Source organism: Heptranchias perlo, chromosome 13, assembly GCF_035084215.1.
Source record: "Heptranchias perlo isolate sHepPer1 chromosome 13, sHepPer1.hap1, whole genome shotgun sequence".
In the NCBI taxonomy this organism is placed as follows: Eukaryota; Metazoa; Chordata; class Chondrichthyes; order Hexanchiformes; family Hexanchidae; genus Heptranchias; species Heptranchias perlo.
The window spans coordinates 64,831,972-64,855,329 of NC_090337.1; the positions used below are offsets into that span (position 1 = coordinate 64,831,972).

At 41.2% G+C, this 23,358-nt stretch overlaps 1 protein-coding gene across 4 annotated transcripts in view; it reads left to right on the forward strand.

Moving 5' to 3' along the window:
• wdr33 (WD repeat domain 33) overlaps positions 1 to 23,358 on the forward strand; it is a 102,298-nt gene that overhangs the window by 41,492 nt on the left and 37,448 nt on the right. For all 4 annotated transcript variants that reach the window (XM_067995604.1, XM_067995603.1, XM_067995605.1 and 1 more), the window contains exons 8-9: positions 20,137 to 20,263; positions 22,170 to 22,324. In XM_067995604.1, coding sequence (XP_067851705.1) covers positions 20,137 to 20,263; positions 22,170 to 22,324 — 282 coding nt within the window. The remainder of the gene's footprint in view (positions 1 to 20,136; positions 20,264 to 22,169; positions 22,325 to 23,358) is intronic.

A 23,358-nucleotide genomic window follows, 5' to 3' on the forward strand; every position in this document is an offset into this window, starting at 1 on the left:
AAGTGAAACACGCTTCAGTGATCATTATAATCTGAGTTGGTTACAAGTTGAATGCATTATTGAGAGGGTCAGCCAACATTAAAGCCATGTCTAGGCTGTGGTTTAAGCTGTGACCTGGGCTGCAGTTTCAGTATGCAGTTCGCACTGTGTCCTGTGCAGCAAGGTGAAAATGCCTTGATTATAGATTGAACAAAGTCATATCCCGATATGGCTTTTATGTACGCATTAGAATTGTTGATCAGTAATTGGCACAACAGTAAGCTGCTGAATATGATTTTTTTGGGGGTGGGGTTCTGATGAATAAATGAATAATAACATAGTACCAGTTTCAGGTAGGAGAAGACTGTCGGTCCCTCTCGCCCACCTAGCCACAGTATTTCCCATGGTGCACTCCTGATGACCCTAAACCCCGTGTGTTAACTAGAAGGTGTCTAGTTCCTCCTTGAAAAACCCATGAAGGTTTCGTGTTCCTCCACCCATGTCAGTAATCTGTTCCACATATTTACCACCCTTTCAGAAAAAAAAGTTCCTCTCGCATTTCCTATTTTCTTTTGTTGTCCTTATGGTGTGTGTGTTCTGTAGGTTCCTGAAATGAGTGGGATAAATTCCACATTCTGCTACTTGCCATCCAGTGTTCTGTTTAGACCACAATATTTATAGGTACAGTTACAGCAACTGCTATTTGTTTGGATGGATTTAAATTATTTGGTCTGAATCCTTTGCAATTCCAATATGCGAAGGTGACAGACTGCAAAGCAAGGACATACTGATTTGAAAATGCTTTTATTTCTATTGTAGTGTTGACAGTGACATTCAGTCACGGACTCGGAAATTTGAACTGAGCCCTTGGTTAGAAAAAATGTTTTGGCTGAATAAATTATGCAAATTAGATCAAATAGTAACTACTTAATTCATATATAATTACCCATTTGAGGAGACAGTTGGGTGAACTGGTTCCAACCATCTACCAGTGTTGCTTTGCAACTATCTACTAGAGGGAGTGCAAGTGCAGCCCGGATTAATACTCCAATTTTCTCCACCTCTTATTGGGAGATGCATTCCTTGGACAGTGAGTTGAGACCCACTGTCTGTAAAAGCTTTTTGTAATAGTTTTGTGTGAATATTGACCTCTTTCATTACAGGTTCAGTGACTCTGTAATGGTTTTGGTTTGTATTGTTTTTGGCACTATTTTTTGTTGTTGTGCCACCGTGTAGCCCAGGACCCAATAATTCCCAACTACTTCAAGGATATGTGCTGAGAGAAGGAAGATGAATGGCATACTTCGTGAAACTGTTTATATCAGTCCATGCCACTTCATGCAGAAATACACAGACTAGCACAAGTGAAGGGAAGGCTTTGGAAAAAACGAAGAATATTAGTTCAAGGGCATTAAGTGGATATTGGAGAGAAAAGCACTTTAAAGCAATTCTCGTCGTCGAATGAGACTTTTAACATTATGTAAAGGGACTATTATCACTGAGACACCACTTTTAAATCCAACTAGTTGGGCGATGGTTCCTTTTCACTCTCAACAGTAGTCCAGAGTCTAGTGTTAATTCTTTTGTTTAGCAATGTAAACACAGTGGATACAGGACACACAAATGAACTACATGTCTGTAAGACCAGCTACAATCCATTTCTGTAAATACTGTTATTTTATGGTTTATGTGCACGAATGCATCTAGACACGGGTGAGGATTGGAATGTTAACCATTAATGCCACGGTTTCACCCTGTGAGATGAGATTTTTACAGAACTGCTTTCATTTCTACTACATGCATTCCAGAAATCAGTAAAGATTTACTCAGAAACCAGTATGTATGCACCATTGTGCTACAACTTCACTCACACTGACGAATGCACAAACGAGTGGGACTGAAACTGGCCGGTAAACACAAGCCCTGTAACCTCTGCTACGACAGTTGCTGAGCCATTAAAAAGATAAAGCACAGACAACTGGTGATACCCTGCATACTCCATCATATCCATCCTTGGTAAGCCTAGCCTAACCTTCCTAATGCATTTGTTCACTTTTCAATACCTACAATTAATATTCATATTTACGCCCATGTTACTAACCAAAATATGCATGTACCAGTTTGCTATGATACTTAGCCAACGGATGAGCCCATCAGTTACCCTATTTCTGAATGTTGAGTAAATACATTCAGTCGGTGCTGGACGTGCGTCTGCCATGATAGGCATACCAAAAAAAACAGGCTTCATGGTAACACCGTAAAAGACCGTTGACACATTTTGTAGTCCAAGAAGTTGCTGACTTTTATTTTGATAGGAATTAGAATACATTGTGGTCAAGGAGTATGATGTGATTAATTATGTTCAAAACCAATTTGTGAGTTATCTGTTCAGCTTCACTTGTGATGCTGACTGAATCGGTCTTTTATATAATGTCCTGAACATTTCCATTGTATACGTTAGTACTATTTTAACTTGGTAATGAATGACCTATATATCTAACATTTTCTCTCTTTTTCCTCTTGTATTCTGAAGATAGTGATTTGCATTAGAATATAATACCATGAACATTTGCAGTCCTCCAGCGTAAGTGACCATTATTCATGTGTCAGCTGAGATAGTAAGTGATGGCCGGGCATTTGACTTTGGCCACATCACAGCCATCCTTGATCATGTCCTTGCCTGATTTGTGTACATATGCACTTCCCAGCTGGGGACGAATGCTGGATAATGATCAGGGGCAGATTTTCCTCCCTCCCCAGCCCACCTATGCCAATGACAGTGGTACACTCCTGCCCAATACAGTTCAGCAAATTTACCACAGAACAATCAGCACAGAACCTGGGACCTTTGTAGTTTGTATGGCTTGGTTCTATACTGTTGGTGCATTTACCCATCAATCCATCACAGGAACACTGCTCCTGCATGTAGTATATACCAGATTGCCGGCAGTTTGTCTTTTACAATGCTGTGAGCCTCTTACTGAGGACAATGTGGCATCTCTGTTACTTATCCCATTGCTGAAACCTGACTTCGCTCCCCGCTGTTTCTTACAGCCTGTTTAAAACTTGTCTTAGTGAGTATGTTCAGTGTAGCTTAGGGTATAGTAGTGGACATGTGGGAGTTGTTAAGTTTCAGTTTTGTGTGACGCTGCATGAGTAACTGCAGAAATATTGTTGGGGGACAAAGTTGCTGCTGTAATTTAGTGAGATGATGCTTTTGAGGAGTGGCTTTGCCCTGTTGTAATTGACTGTGGGGTCATTGGGAGATGATATAAATCCCACTGAGGCTGTCCAATGTCTCTGGATTTATCCACTGAATATCTGAGCCACATTAATGGGGAAGCTCCCAGATTCAAATCCCAATCCATGCTGAGTCAGCTGATCTCATCATTATATGATGTGGACTCTACAATTGGCCTGTGTCCCTTGGTTAGGAAAGAAGCAAAGCGATATTCTTAATCACTGTCCAACCACTTCTGATGGACATGTGCTTATGTGGATGTTGTTTCAGGACAGGATTAGGCTCCACTCCAAGGCCCTCTTTGGCTGATTAGCCTCCATACACTCACCAGACTCCCACGTGAATAATGGCAACTTGGCCAAAGTACCCGAGGACACCTGGCACACATGGGATCCTATCTCACCAAGGAGTTGTCTCCTTCAGGAGGGGAGAAAATTAGCAAAAAAAAAACCCAGAATCTTGAAAAGAATTTAAAGGAAAATCTCAATGAGTGAGTAATGACTGAAAATGGGCACTGGGGGGCAGCACAGCTTTAATGCTTGAACGGTTTGTTAAACTGCCCCGTAATCCCAAACAGGCAATGCCATGCATTCATGTCTACTGCCTTACTAACTATTCTAGAGGCCATTCATATTTAGTGCAAGTTATAGTGAAATTTCTCTCGTCACATTCATTTCTTGCTGAAATGAAAATGGTCCATGGGGTGCTGGGGACCTGCTGCTTTCAGTGTTTCCGACCAATTGTTTTGCGTTGCTGTCTGTTAGATTTTAATCAACCCATCATCTTTCCTAAGATTTTGTCATATTGTGATTCTTGGCTCTGGGCCTGTTCATTCCTCCCAGGCCTAGCCCATCAGCTGGGAATAAACCAGAACAAATTCCTACCTGTGGGTCCAGCTCTGTACAGTCCCTGTCTGTGGCCTGGACTGAATTTAGCACAAACCTGGATTTAGCACAATCCAGGAAACCAATTCTGTGCAACACAGAATAAACAAACTGCAAAAGCATTTGCTCACTTTAGGATGAAACCATTTAAAATGCATTTCTTCTACTTTACTGTGCTGTAAAATAAAAGGCTGGCTACAATTATTGGCAGTGTACCAGCCAGTTACATTTACTGAAATGATAACATTATCCCAGACTAGTCTGTTTACTTGTTTATTCCTTTTGGCAATGGACCTAATTGTTTACCACCCTATCCCCCAATCATAAGTGCATTGCAGGGTGTTGACAAGGATGCTTCTCATTAGATCAGGTCTTACAACTTGGTCACTAACTTGTGTTTTTTTTAGATGATTCTTAGCTTTAATCTTTCAGAATTTTCCTACGCCTCTTCCTGTTCTAGCAGTGACAGAGGGTGAATAGTCACGTTACAGCATGAAAGTGCAGTAATTCAGTCTGGAAATTGCTCCTCAGCTCCTGCACACAAAGGTGGATATTGGGCACCCCATGTTATTTTTGCTATTCCTTCATTTTGTTGATTCTAGACTCTGATCGCCTAGTCCCAATGGTTCTCCTGTGTGTGCATGTGTCTTGGGCAATTGATAACATGGATAATCTCAAACAAAGTGTTAACTTCTGCCTTTTTAAACAATATTTATTGCCTGACCACCCCCTTCCCTCTTCATAAACAACAGAGTGGGATTTAGCCCAGAGCTGCTGGACTTTCCTCACTGCTGTTGGCATCTACAATATTTCTTCACTCCCCAGCATTAATGGTGGCATCAACTGCATTCCACCTATCACCGTTTCTCAGGATTAGTGTATCAAACTGTGTATGTGCAGACTGACTATATCTCACTTGGAAGGAAATAGTTACTTCTTGCCCCCACCCCTGCCACAATAGAAAGTAGTGGGGACAGGGGATTAGTTGCATTAGATTTATTTTCGTTCCTATTTAATTTCAATGGTTGTACCTACAGTTTAAATAAAGCGTAAATTTTACACTTTTTAAAAAAAAAACAACTCTAGACAAAATTCTTCCAGCACTATGGCATCTTTCATCTTTGAAAACAATAGTGAATTCTATGCTGATTGAAGATAGGGATGTGAGTGCTTTCCTTTTTGGACATACATTGCAAGGAATGACAGTTAGATACTGAGTACAGGTAATCTGTCCCAATAATATGCTTCAGTCCTAACTTTGGACCTTCGTAATTGCAACATAACTACAGATACACAGCTACAGATATATTGCATATGAAACACAAATGTTATCCATGTATAACACTCTTGTATATTGTGAGAAATGTTATAGGGGAAAGGCACCCAGGCTAAATATAGATCTGATCAAAGTGTAAAATTCTAGTGGACCAAACCATTTCCCTATCACTCTCATCAGATCTAAGATTCTGTCCAGTATTCTCTGGCTTTTCACATTCTGATATATTCTGCACAACTCCCAGACGTCACCTACCAATTTAATGATTTGGGCAAACATGCTTCTAAACCTTTCCTGTTTTCTTTAGATTGAATCTAGGTGAATGATTAAGTTGTCTGATTCAAGCAGAACATTTCTTTGCAAACGTGTAATCAGATTTTTACTTTGCCGTTTTTGGATTTTCTCCCTCCTCCTCACACATCCTTGCAAGTATTCTGTTAGACCTGTCCCCAATTACACATGTACTGCAAACAGCAGTCAATATTTACAGGAGAATAAAATAATAGCGTTTCAAAGTTGCAACCTAAATGGATAGAGTATGCCTTACCTGAAGAATTATCTTGAAAACAGAACTTTTCTATTTTTGGGAATCATGCTGTGCTGTTGCAGATCCCTGCAGGTGCTGACCAAAGAGTAATGGTGCTGGTTATTATAACTGTTCAGCTTCTTCATTCACCATATAAAAACAGAACATGCTGGAAATTCTCAGCAGGTTGGGTAGCATCTGTGGAGAGAGAAACAGTTAACGATTCAGGTTGATGACCTTTCACAAACGCTGCCTGATCTGCGTGTTTTTAGCATTTTCTGTTTTTATTTCAGATTTCCAGCATCTGCAGTATTTTGCTTTTGTTCTTCATTCACGGACTTATGTCCTGTGGTCAGCAAAGAATCAGATTGGTCTTTTATTTGTTATTTCCTACTTAGGGTGGTTTTGATTTTAAAAACCTGTTAAGGCAAATTTTCATGCTCATCAAAGGGAAGGAGACAGAGAATTAAAAATCTTCCTTTTTTTTGGTTCATGTGCCCACAGGTTTGTTATATTGGGGTTAGATGCAAGTTAAAGACCCTTCTTCTATATTGCGTCTTAACTGCAATTGCAGAAGAGCGTTCTGGTGCACCAGTGACATTCCCATTCTCTGCACCAACCACTCTGATAGTACAGTATCTACACAGGGCATATTTGTATTATGATTTGCACCTACTGGAAACTGGATATCAGGATTGTCCAAATTCACCACACTGAGGGCCAATAAAACATACGGCCTTTCATTCTGTTTGAAAGAAAGAAACCAATTGCATTTATATAGCACCTTTCACAATCTCAGGATATTCCAAAGCATTTTACAGCCAACTTTTGAAGTGCAGTCACTGTTGTATTGTAGGAAACACGGCACCCAAAATTGCACACAGCAAGGTCCCACAAACAACAATGAGATACGTGACCAGATAATCTGTTTTTAGGACAAGTAAAAAAGCATAGAGGACCCTTGGCTTTATAAATAGAGGCATAGAGTACAAAAGCAAGGAAGTTATGCTAAACCTTTATAAACCACTGGTTTGGCCTCAGCTCTGATATTGTGTCCAATTCTGGGCGCTACACTTTGGGAAGGATGTCAAGGCCTTGGAGACGGTGCAGAGGAGATTTACCAGAAAGATGCTAGGGATGAGGGACTTCAGTTATGCGGAGAGACTGGAGAAACTGGGATTGTTCGTCTTAGTGCAGAGAAGCTTAAGGGAAGATTTAATAAAGGTTTTTCAAATTATATGGGGTTTTGAAAGAATGAATAAGGAGAAAATGTTTCCACTGGCAGGCGGGCCGGTAACCAGAGGACACAGATTTAAGATAATTGGCAAAAGAACCAGAGAGCAGATGAGGAAAAATGTTTTTATGCAGTGAGTTGTAATTATCTGAAACTTTCAAAAGGGAATTGGATATATATTTGAAAAGGAAAAATTTGCAGGGCTATGGGGAAAGGGCAGGGGAGTGGGACACATTAGCTAGCTCTTTCTAAGACCAGGGACAATGGGCCTAATGGCCTCCTTCTGTGCTCTATGATTCTATGATCTGTTTTTAGGTGTTGGTTAAGGGATTAATATTGACCAGGACACTGGGGAGAACTCTACAGCTCTTCTGCAAATAGTGCCGTGGGATCTTTTATGCCCACCTGACAGGGTGGACCGGGCCTCAATTTAACATCTCAACCGAAAGACTGCGTCTCCAACGGTGCAGTACTCCCTCAGTACTGCATTGAAATGCCAGCCTAGGTTATGTACTCAAGTTTCTTGAGTGTGGTTTGAACCCACAGCTTTCTGACTCGGAGGTGAGAGTGCTGGCCTTCCCAGCTGTGCAACTCAACATATTGAGTGGCAATTGGCGAATGAAGACTGATTGGAATGCCCAAGCTTTTTGTCATCCTGGGTCCTTTGGGTCAGCACCCTGGGGCCCAGCAGGCCACGTAAAATCAAAGTTCCAATTAGTTTGCATAGATCTGAAGCTTCCAGTACTAACAGATCTTGTTCTGATTTGGGATTTACACACCAATTTGGGATTTACAACGCTCCAGCCCCACAAAATTTTAAACTGTACAAACCAGCAAGCAAGAAATAGAACTGAGTTATTTGAGGCTCATGGGCCATATATGGGCACCCAGGATTGCTATCCTATGCTATTCTGTTTTCACCTCTTATCAATATAATCCATGTGTTATTGCCCTCTGTGCACATTATTTTATTGCTTATATGTTCCACCTCCACATACAAATTGATAGGCTATTAACCAAATGGGGAAAACTATCTGAGACACTTTTATAAAAGCACAGTGCCTTAGCAGTCGTTTTTTCCCCCCCAGTTTCCTGCCTTGCTCTGGTACCAAACCTTAATGCTTCTTCTGTCAACAGTTCAGTTTGTTGCAACACATCCAGAAAATTTTCAGCAGTTTTTTTTCCTTCACGGTTGCATTGTGTTAGAAGTATTTTATAGCTTAGAATTCTTTCACAAGATTGTCCAGAGCTTTATAAAAGTTGTTTTTTTTTTGCCCAAAATACACGTGGCAATTTACAAAGTCAGTTGGATTAAATTCATCCACTGGCAGGTGGCACAAGTTAATCCAACTCAGATGGGTACCTCATGCCGTCAAGGGCTTTAATCGTGGACGCCAAAATTCTTGCAACCTTTTGTAGTAACTACCCTCAACGAGATGCAGACTTCAACCCATATCTGGCTCCAAAAACAAGGTTTCATAGACCTGTAGGTGGAGCCCAGCACCTTTTTTAAGGGAACTATCTCTTTGGGAATTTAATAGAAACAAGGCTGGAAATTTTCAAGAAACAGCTGAAGAAGCAAATAGAAGTGAACCGGGGGCAGGGAAATTTCAGGAAACACCCAAGGAGGCTAGTAGCACTTCCCTAAAGTGACTACTGCTGTCGCATGGATGATCAGTTGTCTGCTCTTCAGAGGAAAGACAGGGTTTCTTTAATGGTAATAGGGCAGTTTCACACCTAGGTTCAAAAGAGGCAGTGACCCAGAATATCAAGCTACAGAGAACCAACAGAAGCATGGAGTGAGAAATGTCCATTTCATTCAACAAATGCATTTCTTTTACAGACCATGTACAACCTGCTTCATCATGAACTCTACCCAACCTGAGAGCAAGTCCTACAATGTTTCTCCTACCCCTCTCACAATCCCCCCCCCCCCAAAAAAAAACAATATTGTGGAAAACTGCAGAATATCTATCAGATGTTGCATTCTGCACTGTTTATCTTTTGCTGGTTGATTAACTTGATATTACCTATCCATGGTTCCATCAATTCTGGTACAATGAGCATTTGGCCATCCCTATACTTGGTAAGGTATTTGTCCAGTTTAATTTTTTTTAAGTTAATACAACATAAAATCCCTGGTAAGGGTAGTTATCCTCCATATCTAGTCACCACTGGCACTCCAAGTTACATAACCTGTTTGTGTCTTTATTAGCATTCCCCATAGTATTTGAAACACCTGCAGTCAAAAATTTGGTTTTGCAAGGTGCACTTCATAACTTAGACCTCTGTCTCAGAATCATCCTGGTCTTTCTCTAGCGGTCAATGTCCTTTTGAAGTGGGATGTCTCGATTTGGTCAAAATTTCAAATACGGCATCACAAATGATCTATGCAGGGTTAGAATAGCTAATTTCAACTTATAATTAAATGTTCCTGAGATGCATTGTGGTTTTTTCATTAGCCTTGTTGATAGCAGCTTCAATTGATTAGATATATTTAATGACTAGTCGGTAATTGTACCCAAATCCTTTTCCTTTCCCACTTTTGCTAGAAGCAAAGAAAATCATCTTTCTCTCGATGGTTCAGTGGGTAAGTGTGTGAGGCACTGTCCCTGTACTTAAATTTGTCGAGTGGATTGCCAGTTTCATCCTTTCATGGCCCACAGTTAGCTTGTTTGAGCAAAGAAAGGAAAGTCATGTTTTTGCTTTCCTTTAGTGACTGGTCAACATCACGTGACACTTTTGGAATCATTTCCTGATTTCACAATGTGGATGGACCATTTCTTCCCTTAACATGTTTGTGTGTTCTCACTATAATAGTGGACGCACATCTTGAAGAAAATCTTAATGATATCCTAATGCTTAATGTGTCCTGGGTTGGATTAGGCATTGCCCAATCTTACAAATAATTGGTACATTCCAAAATAGTACCCTATATTGTGTCCCATGTTCTGTGTTCTTATGTGTGTAATCTTACATTTACTTGTCTACATTGAGAATCTGTCTGCTGTTCCTTAGCCCATTCACTTAATGGGTCTTTTTAAGGGTGTTGCTGTCTCTGTTTGTGACCATATAGCTTGGTTTCATCAGCAGGTTGAATGTTACTGGAAGTACTCTTCCCTACATAATTTATGTCATGGGTCACTTTTTCTAAGCCAATTTTCGATCCAGCTTTGATTCCATGACCTTAATCTTCTTCTAAAAGCTCTAATGTAAACCTTTATCAAATGCTTCCTGAAAATTCAAGTAAGTTCTGTGCACTGGACTGCACGTCATTGGCTGTGAAGCACTTTGGGACATCCTGAGGTCGTGAAAGATGCTTATATAAATGCAAGTCTTTCTTTACTATTTCAGTTCTTTCCTCAAAGGATGCCATTAGAATATAAGATATAACCGATTCCTTCTAAATCCACGCTGGATGTTCTTTGTAACTGCTGCATCTTTTGGATGAACATGGATAGCACCCTGTAAAATGTTCTAGGGCTTCATCGATGGCTCAATGGGTAAACACACCACCTGGTATGGTACTGAGAGCACAGAGATCAGATTTAATAATTGACAAAGGTGATTAGGGTTTTATAGCTGGCCATGGTGTCCCAGGATTAAGTACAGAAATAAATCAGCCAGGTTTGTGTAGGTTTTAAATTTATCATTGAGTCTGAGCTTTTTCATAAACCAAGAAAAGTCTCAGTTACAGCCAGTATAAAGTCTTCCCCACACTGGTGCCTTTCTGTGCATTGTCTCACTTTCATCAGACCATGCATCTGAAATTCTCCCTTCTCTTGGTCAGATGCACAATTCCACCTTGACATTTTCATGGTACCAGATGCAAGACTTCTTATGAAACACAGCTACCACTTAACCATGCAATGCTCTTGAAAGTCTCTGTTCTCCTGGGACAGATATCAATCAGCAACATATTGTGAGACATTTAATATGTAGAGTGTGACTAGATAGAATTACATAGAACATACAGTACAGAAATGGGCCATTTGTCCCAAATGCCAGTGTTCATGCTCCACACGAGCCTCCTCCCACTCTATTTACTTCATCTAACCCTATCAACATATCCTATTCCTTTCTTCCTCATGTATTTATCTAGCTTCCCATTAAATGCATCTATGCACAGTCTCCCCCTTTATCTTTTGGTGACTGTTTTCTTTAGAGGATGGTTGTTCTTCAGGAGGATGGACCCGAGCCATGTGGATATCAGCACATTAATGGTCTCAAGTTTTGAGCAGTTTGGTTAGCTGCTGTATACTTAGTGAGCAAGTCCTTAATGAATTGGTGAGAACCTGCACAGATAACCCCACCATAATAGTAAGCTTGATTGAGCAGCCATGCCATATAGAAAGGCTATTGTTGTTAAGACCTTCCAACCCTTCTCCTTAGGGGTGCAGAATATCATTGTGGATGGCCTCAGTGGTAAACTCCTTCCTACATAGACTCTCCAATATTGATCGTTCAGATCATCTTCAGCTGATGTGATTATCTGGAAGTATAGGTTACCTATTTGTCAAGGCTATGTTCCAGAATATGATGTTGCCTGGATTTTATTGCAGCAGTCAGGGCAGTTGAGCTATGTCACTAAATAGTCTCTGTCTTGTAAAGAAGAGGGGAGGAAGGGGTGGGTGTACTTGTATGTCTTGCCTTCATTTCTCCTCTGGCCCAGGATTCACAAGATCTGATAACATTGACTAATATCTTGCTGGATGAGGACAATTCAGTTACTGTACTTTCTTGCTCTGAATATTTATTGACCCTTAAAGACGCCTCACAGAGAGAACCTATTATCACAGCTGGAAAATTAAATGTGGCATAGTGCTTCTCAGTGCCTTCATTTGATGGCATGGCTCTCTAGACAGTCTAAATAGCCAATATTTTCTCCCTCCAGCAAGGTGAATTGCCCTTTTCCCAACTGAAAGCTATCATCTTAAACGGGTACACTGCTGAGTGGAAACGGTTTCTATATTGTCAGCAACAAGGCTGCAGTCGATTAGAGTGGTATTCCAGCTATTCTAGTTTACTTCCAACTGAAGGCTTTTCCCTCAGTTCACTGAAAATCATATTGCCAGCTATCGTAGCCTATTACCTGCCCTTGGTGGGAAATTCCCTTGTTGCATTCCAATTGGCATCCCAGTTCATGATTGGTATCTAGCAGGTATTTTTTTGAATGGCATCTAAAGCCCACCAGGAATCTGATTCTTAGAATCTTAGGCTGTTATAGGAGGAAACAGGCCATTTGGCCCATTAAGTCTGCGCCAGTATTTTTTCTAAAATACCATTTAATAATCCATTTTTTCAAGCAGCTAAGTTTTGATAGCAAACCCACTTTAGCCTGTGGTTTCACATTTATCCTTCTTGCACTTCATCTTTCAAGGATTATTTGATTACCGTGTCTTGTAAGGATAATCATAAGGCCACATCTATCATTGTTACCTTCGAGTTTTATTTATCTTAACATCTTACTTTACATCTTGCTTATCTAACTTTGCATACCTCTTTCATTGAAGGGAGTGCTATTTTGTTGATCACAGTGCCATAGTATTTTATTTAGATAAACGGCAATTTTTGCTTTGTTTGGGAGCAAAGCTGTAGGTAACAGCTTACATTTTATAGTGTCTTTCATGGAACAGAACATTCCATCTAAGACCAGAATTGGAAGAGCAGCAGGTGCATTATGGGATGTAAAGTTCTGTAAGATTACATAAATTGGGTGGGGGGTGGTGGGGGGAGAAGAAAGGGAGTGAGGCCATGGAGGGATTTGAAAATGAGAAGGATTTTTAGGTCAATGCACTGGAGTTGGAGACCCATTGGCTGTCAGTGAGGACAGGAGTAATATAGTGCAGTTAGGATACGAGCAAGAGTTCTGGAGGAATTGAAGTTTATGTAAAGTAGAGCTGAGGAAGTCAATAAGTATGTTGGAGAGATCAAGTGGGATAGTTACAAAAGATGTGAATGACAGTTTTGGTGGTGGGGTAGGTAAGGACTTGGACAGGCAGTGTTAAGGTGGATGTAGGTTTTTTTTTAGATGGATTAGATGTGCGGTTCGAAGCTCAGCTCGCATTTGAGCAGGACACCAAGGTTCTTTACCGTCTGATTTGGCCTGAAAGGCTGGGGAGGGGGGTGGGGAACTGACACCTGAGGCACACGGTTTTTGGTAGGAGATGAACTTGATGGCCTTAGTCTTGTCGATGCTAGTTGGAATAAGTTCTTGCTCATCGGTGACTTGATTGTACAGAAGATTAGTTAACATAGCAACAGTTGTGGAGTCAAGGGTTGTAGCAGAAAAATATGATTTCTGTCAACATGATCTACCAAACACCCCACATGTGAAGTGCTTATGCTTTAACCAAACATTGTCTTGATCTGAAGATTTGTACTTTGCCACTGCTCTGAGCTGCTTTAAAGTAAAGTCATAGAATTTTTCATCTCCAGTATTTTGTTTTGTGGTAATTCATTTTCATCTGGTGGTCGAAAGAATGAGGAAGAATGTTAAATTACATACTATAGGTATGGTCTTCCTCCATTTTGAATGTGATTCATTCTCTACTTGAAATGCTTTCACTCTCCCTGCTTATATTATGTTCAAACCACCTATTGTTCAACTCAGTCTCTGCTGCTTCCTCTTGTATGATTCTAAGCAAGGCCCTTATGCATATAGCAGGGGTGGAGACGACCACTGGGTCAAGGTGGCCACATATGGTGCCAAATATTTAATGAGACAGTCCCATGTGTTTCCCTGCATTTGATGGCAGAGTATTCACCTGTCATGTCCATTCTATATATATTTGTGTTTCGGCAAGTTTATCTGTGCTGATCCAATACTGCCATGTATACCAAGTGGAGTTGTGGAATGCAGCTCCAAAATATTAGCATAAATCTTGGAATCCCATGTTGTTAAAAACAGAATTTGACTTATTCAGTTGTCATTAAGCAGTGTCTCCTGATGTCGTGCAGGTTGCTTGTAGCTAATGTACGTTAAGAAATATATTGCAGATCCTTGGCAAAGTGAGCATTGTTTGAGTTCTCCGTTAGATAAACACTGTAAAGCTCTGACTAAAGTATATCCCTTGTAGGGTTCCAAAATGAAGTGCTCGGAACAACTATTTTCTGTTTCTGGATTGCAGTTTCTTTCCATTCTGATGGCTTTGTTCGCAAGCAATCATTTGAAAAGTCATTCTACGTGTCTGAGTAAGATTTGGGCAGTCTCCTAACTAAGCTGATATACTTCCAGTGCTGTATAGGTAGGATGTGAAAATGTAATGCAACGTGTCTCTAGCCACAGCTCCTAGTATACTCCTTCCCTCTCTTTGAACTGAGTGGTATCTAGAGTCCTCATTAGAAGGCCAGACAGCTCCTGTTGCATGCTGTGTTGTAAATCTCGTCCCTTCAAAACCTACTAATGGCATATTCCTGTTTTCTTGCCAGTTTTCTTCCCTCCCCTTCTGAAGGCGTTGGCTCTTTGCCAAGGTGCAGTTCATCACCATCTGGCAACCTCTCGCACTGTACCAAAGTGTTTTTAATTTGTTCTCTGGATGTGAGCATTGCTGACAAGACTGCATCTATTGCTGAGTAATCATTTTACATTTGAGTGGCTTGCTAGGCCACTTCAATGGGCATTAAGTCAGCCAGTCGAGTCATGTGTAGGGGTGGCAGATTCCCTTCCCTGAAGGACATTAATGAACCAGTTGGGTTTCTACAACAATCCCTGCAGCGTTTCTGGTGCTGTCCAACAAATTAACAGATTTCACAACTTGCCATGATGTGATTTGAAGGGTTGCTAGTCCAGTACCATAAGCACTGCATTACCATATCCCACATATTTATGTGTAAGCATTGACATTGAGTACCAACAAGCTATTCAGTTGGGGATAGGTTAATGTAGAGGCTGATAGCACTGGCTTGTTTACAGGATTTCCGCCACCTGACATAAGATCAGCTAACGTCATAGACTGGGAATTGACTCTGGGATCTTCCTAGTCTATGATTCAGCTCCTTAGTGGATAAACTCACTGAGTCACCGGGGCTAATGGCTCATTCCAAAACCTATGTGTGGCCTGTAACTGGTCTATTCCAGCGCACACATGCCATTTTCATGGTCTCTTCCAAACAAATCAAGACTGTGCGTCAGTGGCCTGCTCTGTGTGTTTGTATGTGTGTATCTCACGCCAATTTCAAGTATGCGCATGCATGGCCTTCAATGGCTTATCCAATGCATGCATGACCTGTTGTGTAATCTGTTCCAGGATGCACTCCAAAATGGCCTCGCTTTGCCTTTTCCAATCTACACTCATACACAACTTGTTACGCACAATTGACAAAGTTGAAACTATCGCAACAATGCTTGGTGGTAGTGAGTAAATAAAATCAGGTGTTGGGATGTATTAAAAGGTCAGTATTGAGCTGAAATAATGAGGTAATCCTGACACTTTATAAATCATTTGTGCAACTGCGCATAGACTACTGTGTATAGTTCTGGTCACCATGGTACAAAATGGATATTGCAGCGATTGAAAGGACAATGGAGAGCAACTGGAATGATTGAGGGAATGGAGGGATTGGATTATGAGGAGTGATTATGTAAATTGGGCATGTTCTACTGGAAAAGAGAAGTTTTAGAGGTGATATGATTGCTGTTTTTAGGAGACTAGAAAATGTAGATCACCACAAGCTGTTTCATCTTATCCAGAACAGTAGATTCTGCAGGATTATTATTTCAGTGACCGAGTGGTAAATCTATGGAGCAGGCTCCCTAGGGAGACAGTGGAAGCAGATTATATTGATTTATTCAGATGCAAATTAGATTAACTTTTTTTGGAAAATAATATATTGGGATACAGTATATGAGTAGTTTGAGGCATGACATATGGTAACTAGCATGCTTAGGAGGAATTTCAAAAGCTTTCTACAGGTAAAGTTTATTTCAGCTTGTTTTTAAAAGTGTGTGAGAGTGACTGTACTGATTACACACCTGTTGTAGCTTTTGTTTTGTGCTCTGTAATCATCAGAAAGCAGAGAGTCTGTCCTTATGCTAATAGTTCAATTTTCAAAAAAAGCCATTGAACTAATTATCTGTTTTGTTGACCATTAGAAAAGGTAAATATTCTAATTTCTGTGTGTGTGTGTGAGAGAGAGAGAGAGAGAGAGGGAGAATAAGAGTGGGAGACAGTGTCTTTCCCCATTTTGATTTAGTTTCGTTTTGTAAAAAAAAGTTGAATTTTGTAAGGCAAACCAAGCTTCTTTGAAGGTAATAGATGGAGGGTTAAGGGCGAGGTGAGTAATAGTGGAGTGAAGGGAAGGATACAGGGGTTGGGTGTGTAGTTCAGGGGAAGAGTTAGGGATAATGGGGGGGAGTGAGGAGTGGTAAGAAGGGGAGAGGGTCTGGAGAATGGGTAAGGGAAGCAATGGGAATGAGGGAGAAAGCACGTAATGGGGGACAGGATGGGAAGGTAGCTGCTGAGGGCAACATTTTCCCCACAACCTCAATCCTTCATCCATTGTTGGCTGCCTTTCTCACCACATCACACACCACTCACCTGATAGGAAAGAAGGGGAAAAAACAGAGAAGCAAAAGTGTTAGAGAGAAGAGAGAGATAGAAGAGGAGAGATGGGGAGAAAAACAAATACAGCAGACAGGTGAGACAGAGACCATATTCTCTGATTTAGAGTGTACATCATCATAGGAGATGGACTTGAATTTTAATAATTTCAGGCAACCAGATACAAAGAGTATGTAGGTTGATGGGATACCAGTGGGTAAATTATTGCCTATCCTTCAGAGTGTCCTTTCTTTCACCCTCCCTCAAAGCATGTGATGATCTGGCTGTTTGTTCATTGCAACAACAACCACATGTCCTGGGTCACTGTATTGGATTCTTTGATGCCCCTGCGTAACAGCTGTTTTACCATTGCTGACCCTCACTCAGATAGCCATTAGTGTGATGCTGAAGCCAATGCAAGACTCTTACTCTTCAATCCGCTTTTGGTGTGTGCATTGAGTTTCACCTGTACTCACCTGGTAATCAGTGAAGTTATTTGTCTTTTTGAGATGAAACTTTTAATTTTCATTTCATTGAAACGCTAGAACTGCTGGTATATCCACATGGTGCTGAGTTTTGAAGAAGTTTATAATGCAGTGTCCTGCTCTTGTGAATAGTTAAGTGACTATATATTTTTTAAAAAGGCAAAAATACAACATTAAATTCCTACAGAACCCCATATAGTTCCACAGCAGGTAATCCTTATCCTGCTGAATAGAGGATAATCCTGGTTCTTGTTCCTGCTGGTTAAACGAGAGTTTTGCACACTGTATGCATGTTAAACTCTTTGTGTTTGTGTTCTGTACTGTGTTTGTATTTTTTGTGTGCATGTGTAACCTGTGTGAGACTGCCATTTATTCCACCTATTTCAAATAATTACATCATAGAAGTGTAATCCAACTATACTTTCTTAGTCATGTAAAATTTCACTAATTCAAATGTTGTCTCAGACCTTACATTCAATATATGTTTAAAAAATAAATCCAAATTGATTTAGTATGACACTGACTCTACATTTTATTTTTTTAAAAATTAAAACAAGGAACTTCATAACGTAACATGAGCAGCTCCCACACACAGACCTCAATTAATCATTATCTTGGAACTGTTCTGCTTCTCTATGAAGCCTAACTTCAGCTCTAGACTTGCTCAGCGGTCTTGTCTCTTTGGTAATCCACAGTTAAGCCACAATTCCATTAATGTAAAGCCCAGACAAACCCTCACTAACCCCCCGCCCTCACTTCTCCAGCCTCATGTTTCTATTGAGCAATATGGTAAGTTTAAGCCGGGAGAGAGCACAGAAGTGTTTAATACAGGAGCTGATTATGAGACAGCGTACAACCTTTCTATATGGCACGGTGATCTCCAGCTGTACATCCCTTCCACCCCCCAGCTGTTGGTTAATTCCCTGCTCCTTCTGCTGTACCATTGGTGGCTGCTCTTTCAGTTACCATGTGCCAATCTGCAGAACTCACTCCCTAAGTATCTGCCCTAGTATCTCCCACTCTGCTTTCAAAGTCCTCCATTTATGCCCTTTCTGTGGATAAGAAGCGCTATAGAAATTTATGTTGTTAATTGAATGATCCAGTCTTATGCTGGATTAGGGGACAAAGAAAATGAAAAAATTCAAAACTTATCTTGTGTTGCAACAACAATTGACAGTTATCACAGTGAAACGTCGTAAAGCACTTCACAATGGGAATGGACTGGACATTGAAAAGAAATTGGGAGAGGTTAGGGAAAGATGGCTGAGATTGAAGAAGCAAGTTTTGAGGTGGCTTTTGAAGGTGGGGAGAGATGCGCAAGCAGGAGGGCCATGATAGCTGAAGGCTGTCACCAATTGTGAAGCATAGAGAGTGGATGAACAAACAGTAGTCGGGACGCAGAAGAGCAGAGGATGCAAACTTGATAAAAGCTGGAGGAGTTAGAGAGGTAGAGTGGAGTAAGACCATGTAAATGAGCATAAAGATTTTGAAGTCAATTTGCTGGGGGACTGAGAACCAGCGGAAGTTGTCAAGGACTGCAGTGATGGATGAGTGGGACTTAGTATGTGATTAGATATGAGACCAGAATTCTGCACGAGTTGGAGTTTGTATATGCTGGAGCTTGGGAGGCCGGTTAGGATGGAGGCACTTGATACATTGGAGGTGGAAAAAGGTGGCCTAGTAATGGACTGATGTGAGGTTTGAAGCTCAGTGCCAGGGTTGAGCAAAATATCAATATTTTCACTGTTGGGTTCAGCCTAAGCAAGCAGTCAATGAGGGACGTGGAATATGGCATGAGGGTGCAGAGTTTCTGTTGTGAGTCAATAGGGATGGTGATCTTGCCATTTTTGGCTGGAGGAAGTACTGGCACATTCACTTGATATTGCAAAGGCACAGCACATTGGGCAGCAAAGCAACAGTCGTAGAGTCAAGGGTGAAAGTAGAAAGATAAAGCTGGATTTTGTTGCTGAGAGCTGTGCCATGCTTACAGAGGTGACATGCTGAGAGGTGACATGTATATGACAAATAGAAGGGGGCAAGGGTGAAATGAGGCAGGCTCAGTGAGATCTTTGTTCCCTATTCCAACATGTAACCAACTGATTTTTCATTTATAGATTTCACTCATCTTGTGGTCAATTTAAATGTAACATCTCTACTGCATTATTTCCCCCCAGTTATATCCCCGATTTAAATAACCACCAGATAGGTTGGTCAGGACTGCCTTTGGGGGTACCCTGACTTCTCCGTGAATTTAGTCAGTGAGTAGCTGAGCCATACAGATCAGTGAAGAGCCCATGTTTGATCCCCAGTCTGTGATGAGTTTGATGAACTCAATTGGACCACTGGGGATGCTACAGTTAGCCTCAGTGCACTTGGATTAGAAGGAGGAAAGGTGGTAAAAGAAGAGTTCCATTTCCACAGTTGCGGAAGCACTTCCTCCGCTTGTGCAGTGTGGGTGGCAGGTGTTTGCATTGTGTGTGGAGGAATGCGTGTTTGTCGTAGGATGGTGAAGTAAGATTACGGATTGCTGAGCTGGGTTGAGGTGTGTATATTGCCTAGTGATGGGGTTGGTTGCCAAGTATTTGTGGAGGGGTATGTGTTGGTCAGTGGTGGAGTAGAGTTGTTTGCTGATCTGGGGTGTCTGGGTTGCCGAGTGTTTGCACTGCTTGTGGAGCAGTTGTGTACTTTGCTGAGTGGAGGAATAGAGTTGCTTGCTGAGCTGAGTAAGAAGACATGGGGTGCTGAGTGGTGGGGCTTGTTTGCATAGAGGGGCTGTCCATTGCTTAATTGGTGGGATTAAAGTAGGTTGCTGAAGTGCATAGGAGGGGTTGGGGATTTGCTGAGTGACACAGCAGAGCTGATTGATTTAAGTGGTCATATGGGTTGATGAGTAAGTTTAAAAGTGCAGTTTAATGATGAGTGTAGTGTAGTTTGCTTTGAATAATCAGTTCTGTTTGTGCTCCCACTAGGACACGGTGCTGATGTGAAGTGTGTAGACTGGCATCCTACCAAGGGTTTGGTTGTGTCAGGAAGTAAAGACAGCCAACAGCCGATCAAATTCTGGGATCCTAAGACGGGTCAGAGTCTTGCGACACTGTAAGTGCTGACAGTTTAAATGTAGATGATAATTACAATGTCAGAATGGTTTTTGATCCAGTCAAACTGATGGGATCAGCTTAATTAAAAAGTTAGCAGGAAGGAAGCAATTTTATCGAGGCGGAACAGGAATTTCAAGTTTTATTTTTGCTGGAGCCTCAGCCAACGAAATCAGATCCAGACTAAGAAAATAGCCAATTCTGCTTATGGATTATGCATTGTTTAGCTCTGTCCCAATGGGACCTACAGCCCAATGCCCTTTTTATTGATTTATTTTCATTAATCAACTAGAGTTACTGTAATTCCCAATCCAAAAAATATCAGTTTCAAATCATTTTGTATAATTTAGGGTCTGATGAGCACTAAGAACTCAGGAAAGTGTGTTAGCTCAGACTGCTGCTAAATTGCAATTTGCCATTCTTGTATAAGCATCTTGTGAATTCTTCCTTGGGAGGCCTCTCTTAAAAATATTTCAAAAAATATTTCAAAACAGCAACCTTCCTCTTTTCCTCCTTCCCTTCTCCCTGGCTTATAATGCTGCAGTGGTAGGGATGTGAACTGGAACACTGAGGAACACACGATATCTGTTGTGGAGGCAAGGAGGTGCAGTGCCTGATGCAAGAGGAGGAACGGGGCCCGGGACCTCATGGTGCCCAAGGCAGAATAGAGGTGCTGAAGTTCTGTAGGCAGCATGGTGCTTGGGGGAAGGGGGGAAACCCCTGCAGATTGTATTGGATCCGAGGCAGGAAAAGGGATGTATGCAAAGGAACCGGAATACAGACAAGGTAAAGCTTGAAGTTGGATTGCAGGAACCCTGAAAAAAGTATGGTGCTTGGGATGGCATCAAGGGAGCCCTCTAGTCCTTCTATTACCTATAACAGAGAAGGTTCCTGGAAGGAAGAAGCATGCAGACCATAACAGAAGGCAAGCCCTTGGGATCATGTGCCTTGAAGGGGGAGAATAGGGAACACTCTGCACCACACAGGAGGGAAGATAGGGTTGTGCCTGATAAGGAAACTGGGCTCTACAACTGTGTTAACAGTGGTGGAGGAAAGGGAGACCTGGATGATGTGATATTTGGGGTAAGAGAAGGACCATCTCTGCATGCTGCTGGGAGAGGGGGGACCCTAGAGCAGGGAGCCCCGTTAGCTAAATATGTTTCTTTAAAAAAGCCCAACAGAATTTTGCATTTTATAAATAAGGATGCAGAGTACAAGAGTAAAGAAGTAATGCTGAATTTGTACACAACAATGGTTAGGCACAATTGGAGTAACTCAGCATTTTTGGGTGCCCAGTTACACGAAGGACATCACAGATTCCCAGGGATGGGAAGCTACAGTTATGGAGAGAGACTTGAGATGCTGGCACTATATCCACTGGAGCAGAAAAGGTCAAGAGGAGATTTTTAAAATTAAGAAGGGATTCATTAGAGTGAATAGGGAAAGACTATTTCCTCTGGTTGGGGACTCAATGTTAAGGGGTCATTAACTGAAAATTGTCACAGCATGAGGAGGGAGATTCGAAGAAATTCCTTATGTTGGAGCATGGAATGTGTTTCCACAGGGAGTGGCTGAGGCAGAGACTATTCTAACTATCAATGGAAAATTAGATAAATACTTGAAGCAGAGGAATATACAGAGAGTAGGGCAGTGGGATTATTTTAGGATTGATCTAGTAAAGAGCCAGCACAGACACAATGGGTGGAATGGCCTCCTTCTGTGCTGTAAATTTGTTCCTCTTCTACAAGAGAGGAAGATTACAGCTGTTGAAAAATCTTATTTTTTGTATCGCTTTGCCAGTGCAATAACTAACGATTTTGAACGATGTTTAAATTCAACTTGCAATGTTAAATCTGTGTCAGTGTTTCAGTAATTCATACCCTGGTGATTGTGACTCCTTTCCCCAGACATGCTCACAAAAATACAGTGATGGAAGTTAAGTGGAATCAGAATGGGAACTGGCTGCTCACAGCATCGCGTGATCACCTCTGCAAAATGTTTGACATCCGTAACTTGAAGGAGGAACTGCAAGTCTTCAGAGGCCACAAAAAGGAGGCTACAGGTCAGTCACCTTTGTCTTTTCCAAGACCTCAGGACATGAGATGCACAGCCTAGTTCTGCAGTGAGGCAGAAATCCTAACCTTCCCATTCTCTGAAGTCCTGCCAAACAACATCAAGGAGCCAAAAGCCTAGAAATAGATTCAAGTCCAGATCAAGATGTACCTGAACTAAGCCCCTGCATTTACAAGGTGGCAGTGCATCATTCTTATTTGTTCAACTTCCACATCCAAATTGAGAGTGTCATCCAAAGGGGAATAAACCACTGGGGCACTGTCCCTTTAAGAGTTTTGGAGCTGTGCAGGAGCTATATTAAAGAAAGCCTCTTCTTATTCCCATTCCCTTCCCCTTGTTCAGAAACATATTTTAATTCTTTTCCCCCATCTACAGAGGTTCACACTCTAAACCAGTATAAGTTTATAATAACCACATTACTTGGTTTCTTTTAAGTTAAAGTTGTGTATTTTTTATAGTTTTTTTTTGTTTTCACAAGATTTTGTGATAAGTAAAAATAACACATCAAAATTGAGTTTTTCCAACTTTATGAAATTATTGACATTGATTTGCAGTTCTGAAGCACATTTTATTGTTTTTGCGATCAAATTTGGTTTGCTGAGACCAGTGTGACTTCAGTTGATGCCTTACCTTGGTTGACTCATCCTTTATTTTAGTCGATGCCAGCACATCTTTCCCACTGACCCATGATACATATCGTCATAATACAACTCTGCTTATTTTCCTGTCCTTTTTGTTTTTTGACTTTTTTCAGTGCATTGTCCATCAACGACCTATCATTTCCATAAGTGCACAGTTTGTGCCAAGCTCAGCAGTGTGGCCGATTGAGTTTCAATTTTGATGGAAGGGAATTGCCTTCCCTTGACACTTAGTGAAAGGAGACCTAAAACTCCACTTCTTGGTCACACAGAGGATTGAGTGCAGGCTGACCAACTTTCTGGAATGGTTCTAAATGCTAGGACTAGCTGAGCTAAATTCCATGCTGACTTAAAAGTCTGAGCAGAATGCTTCAAGGGTCCACCA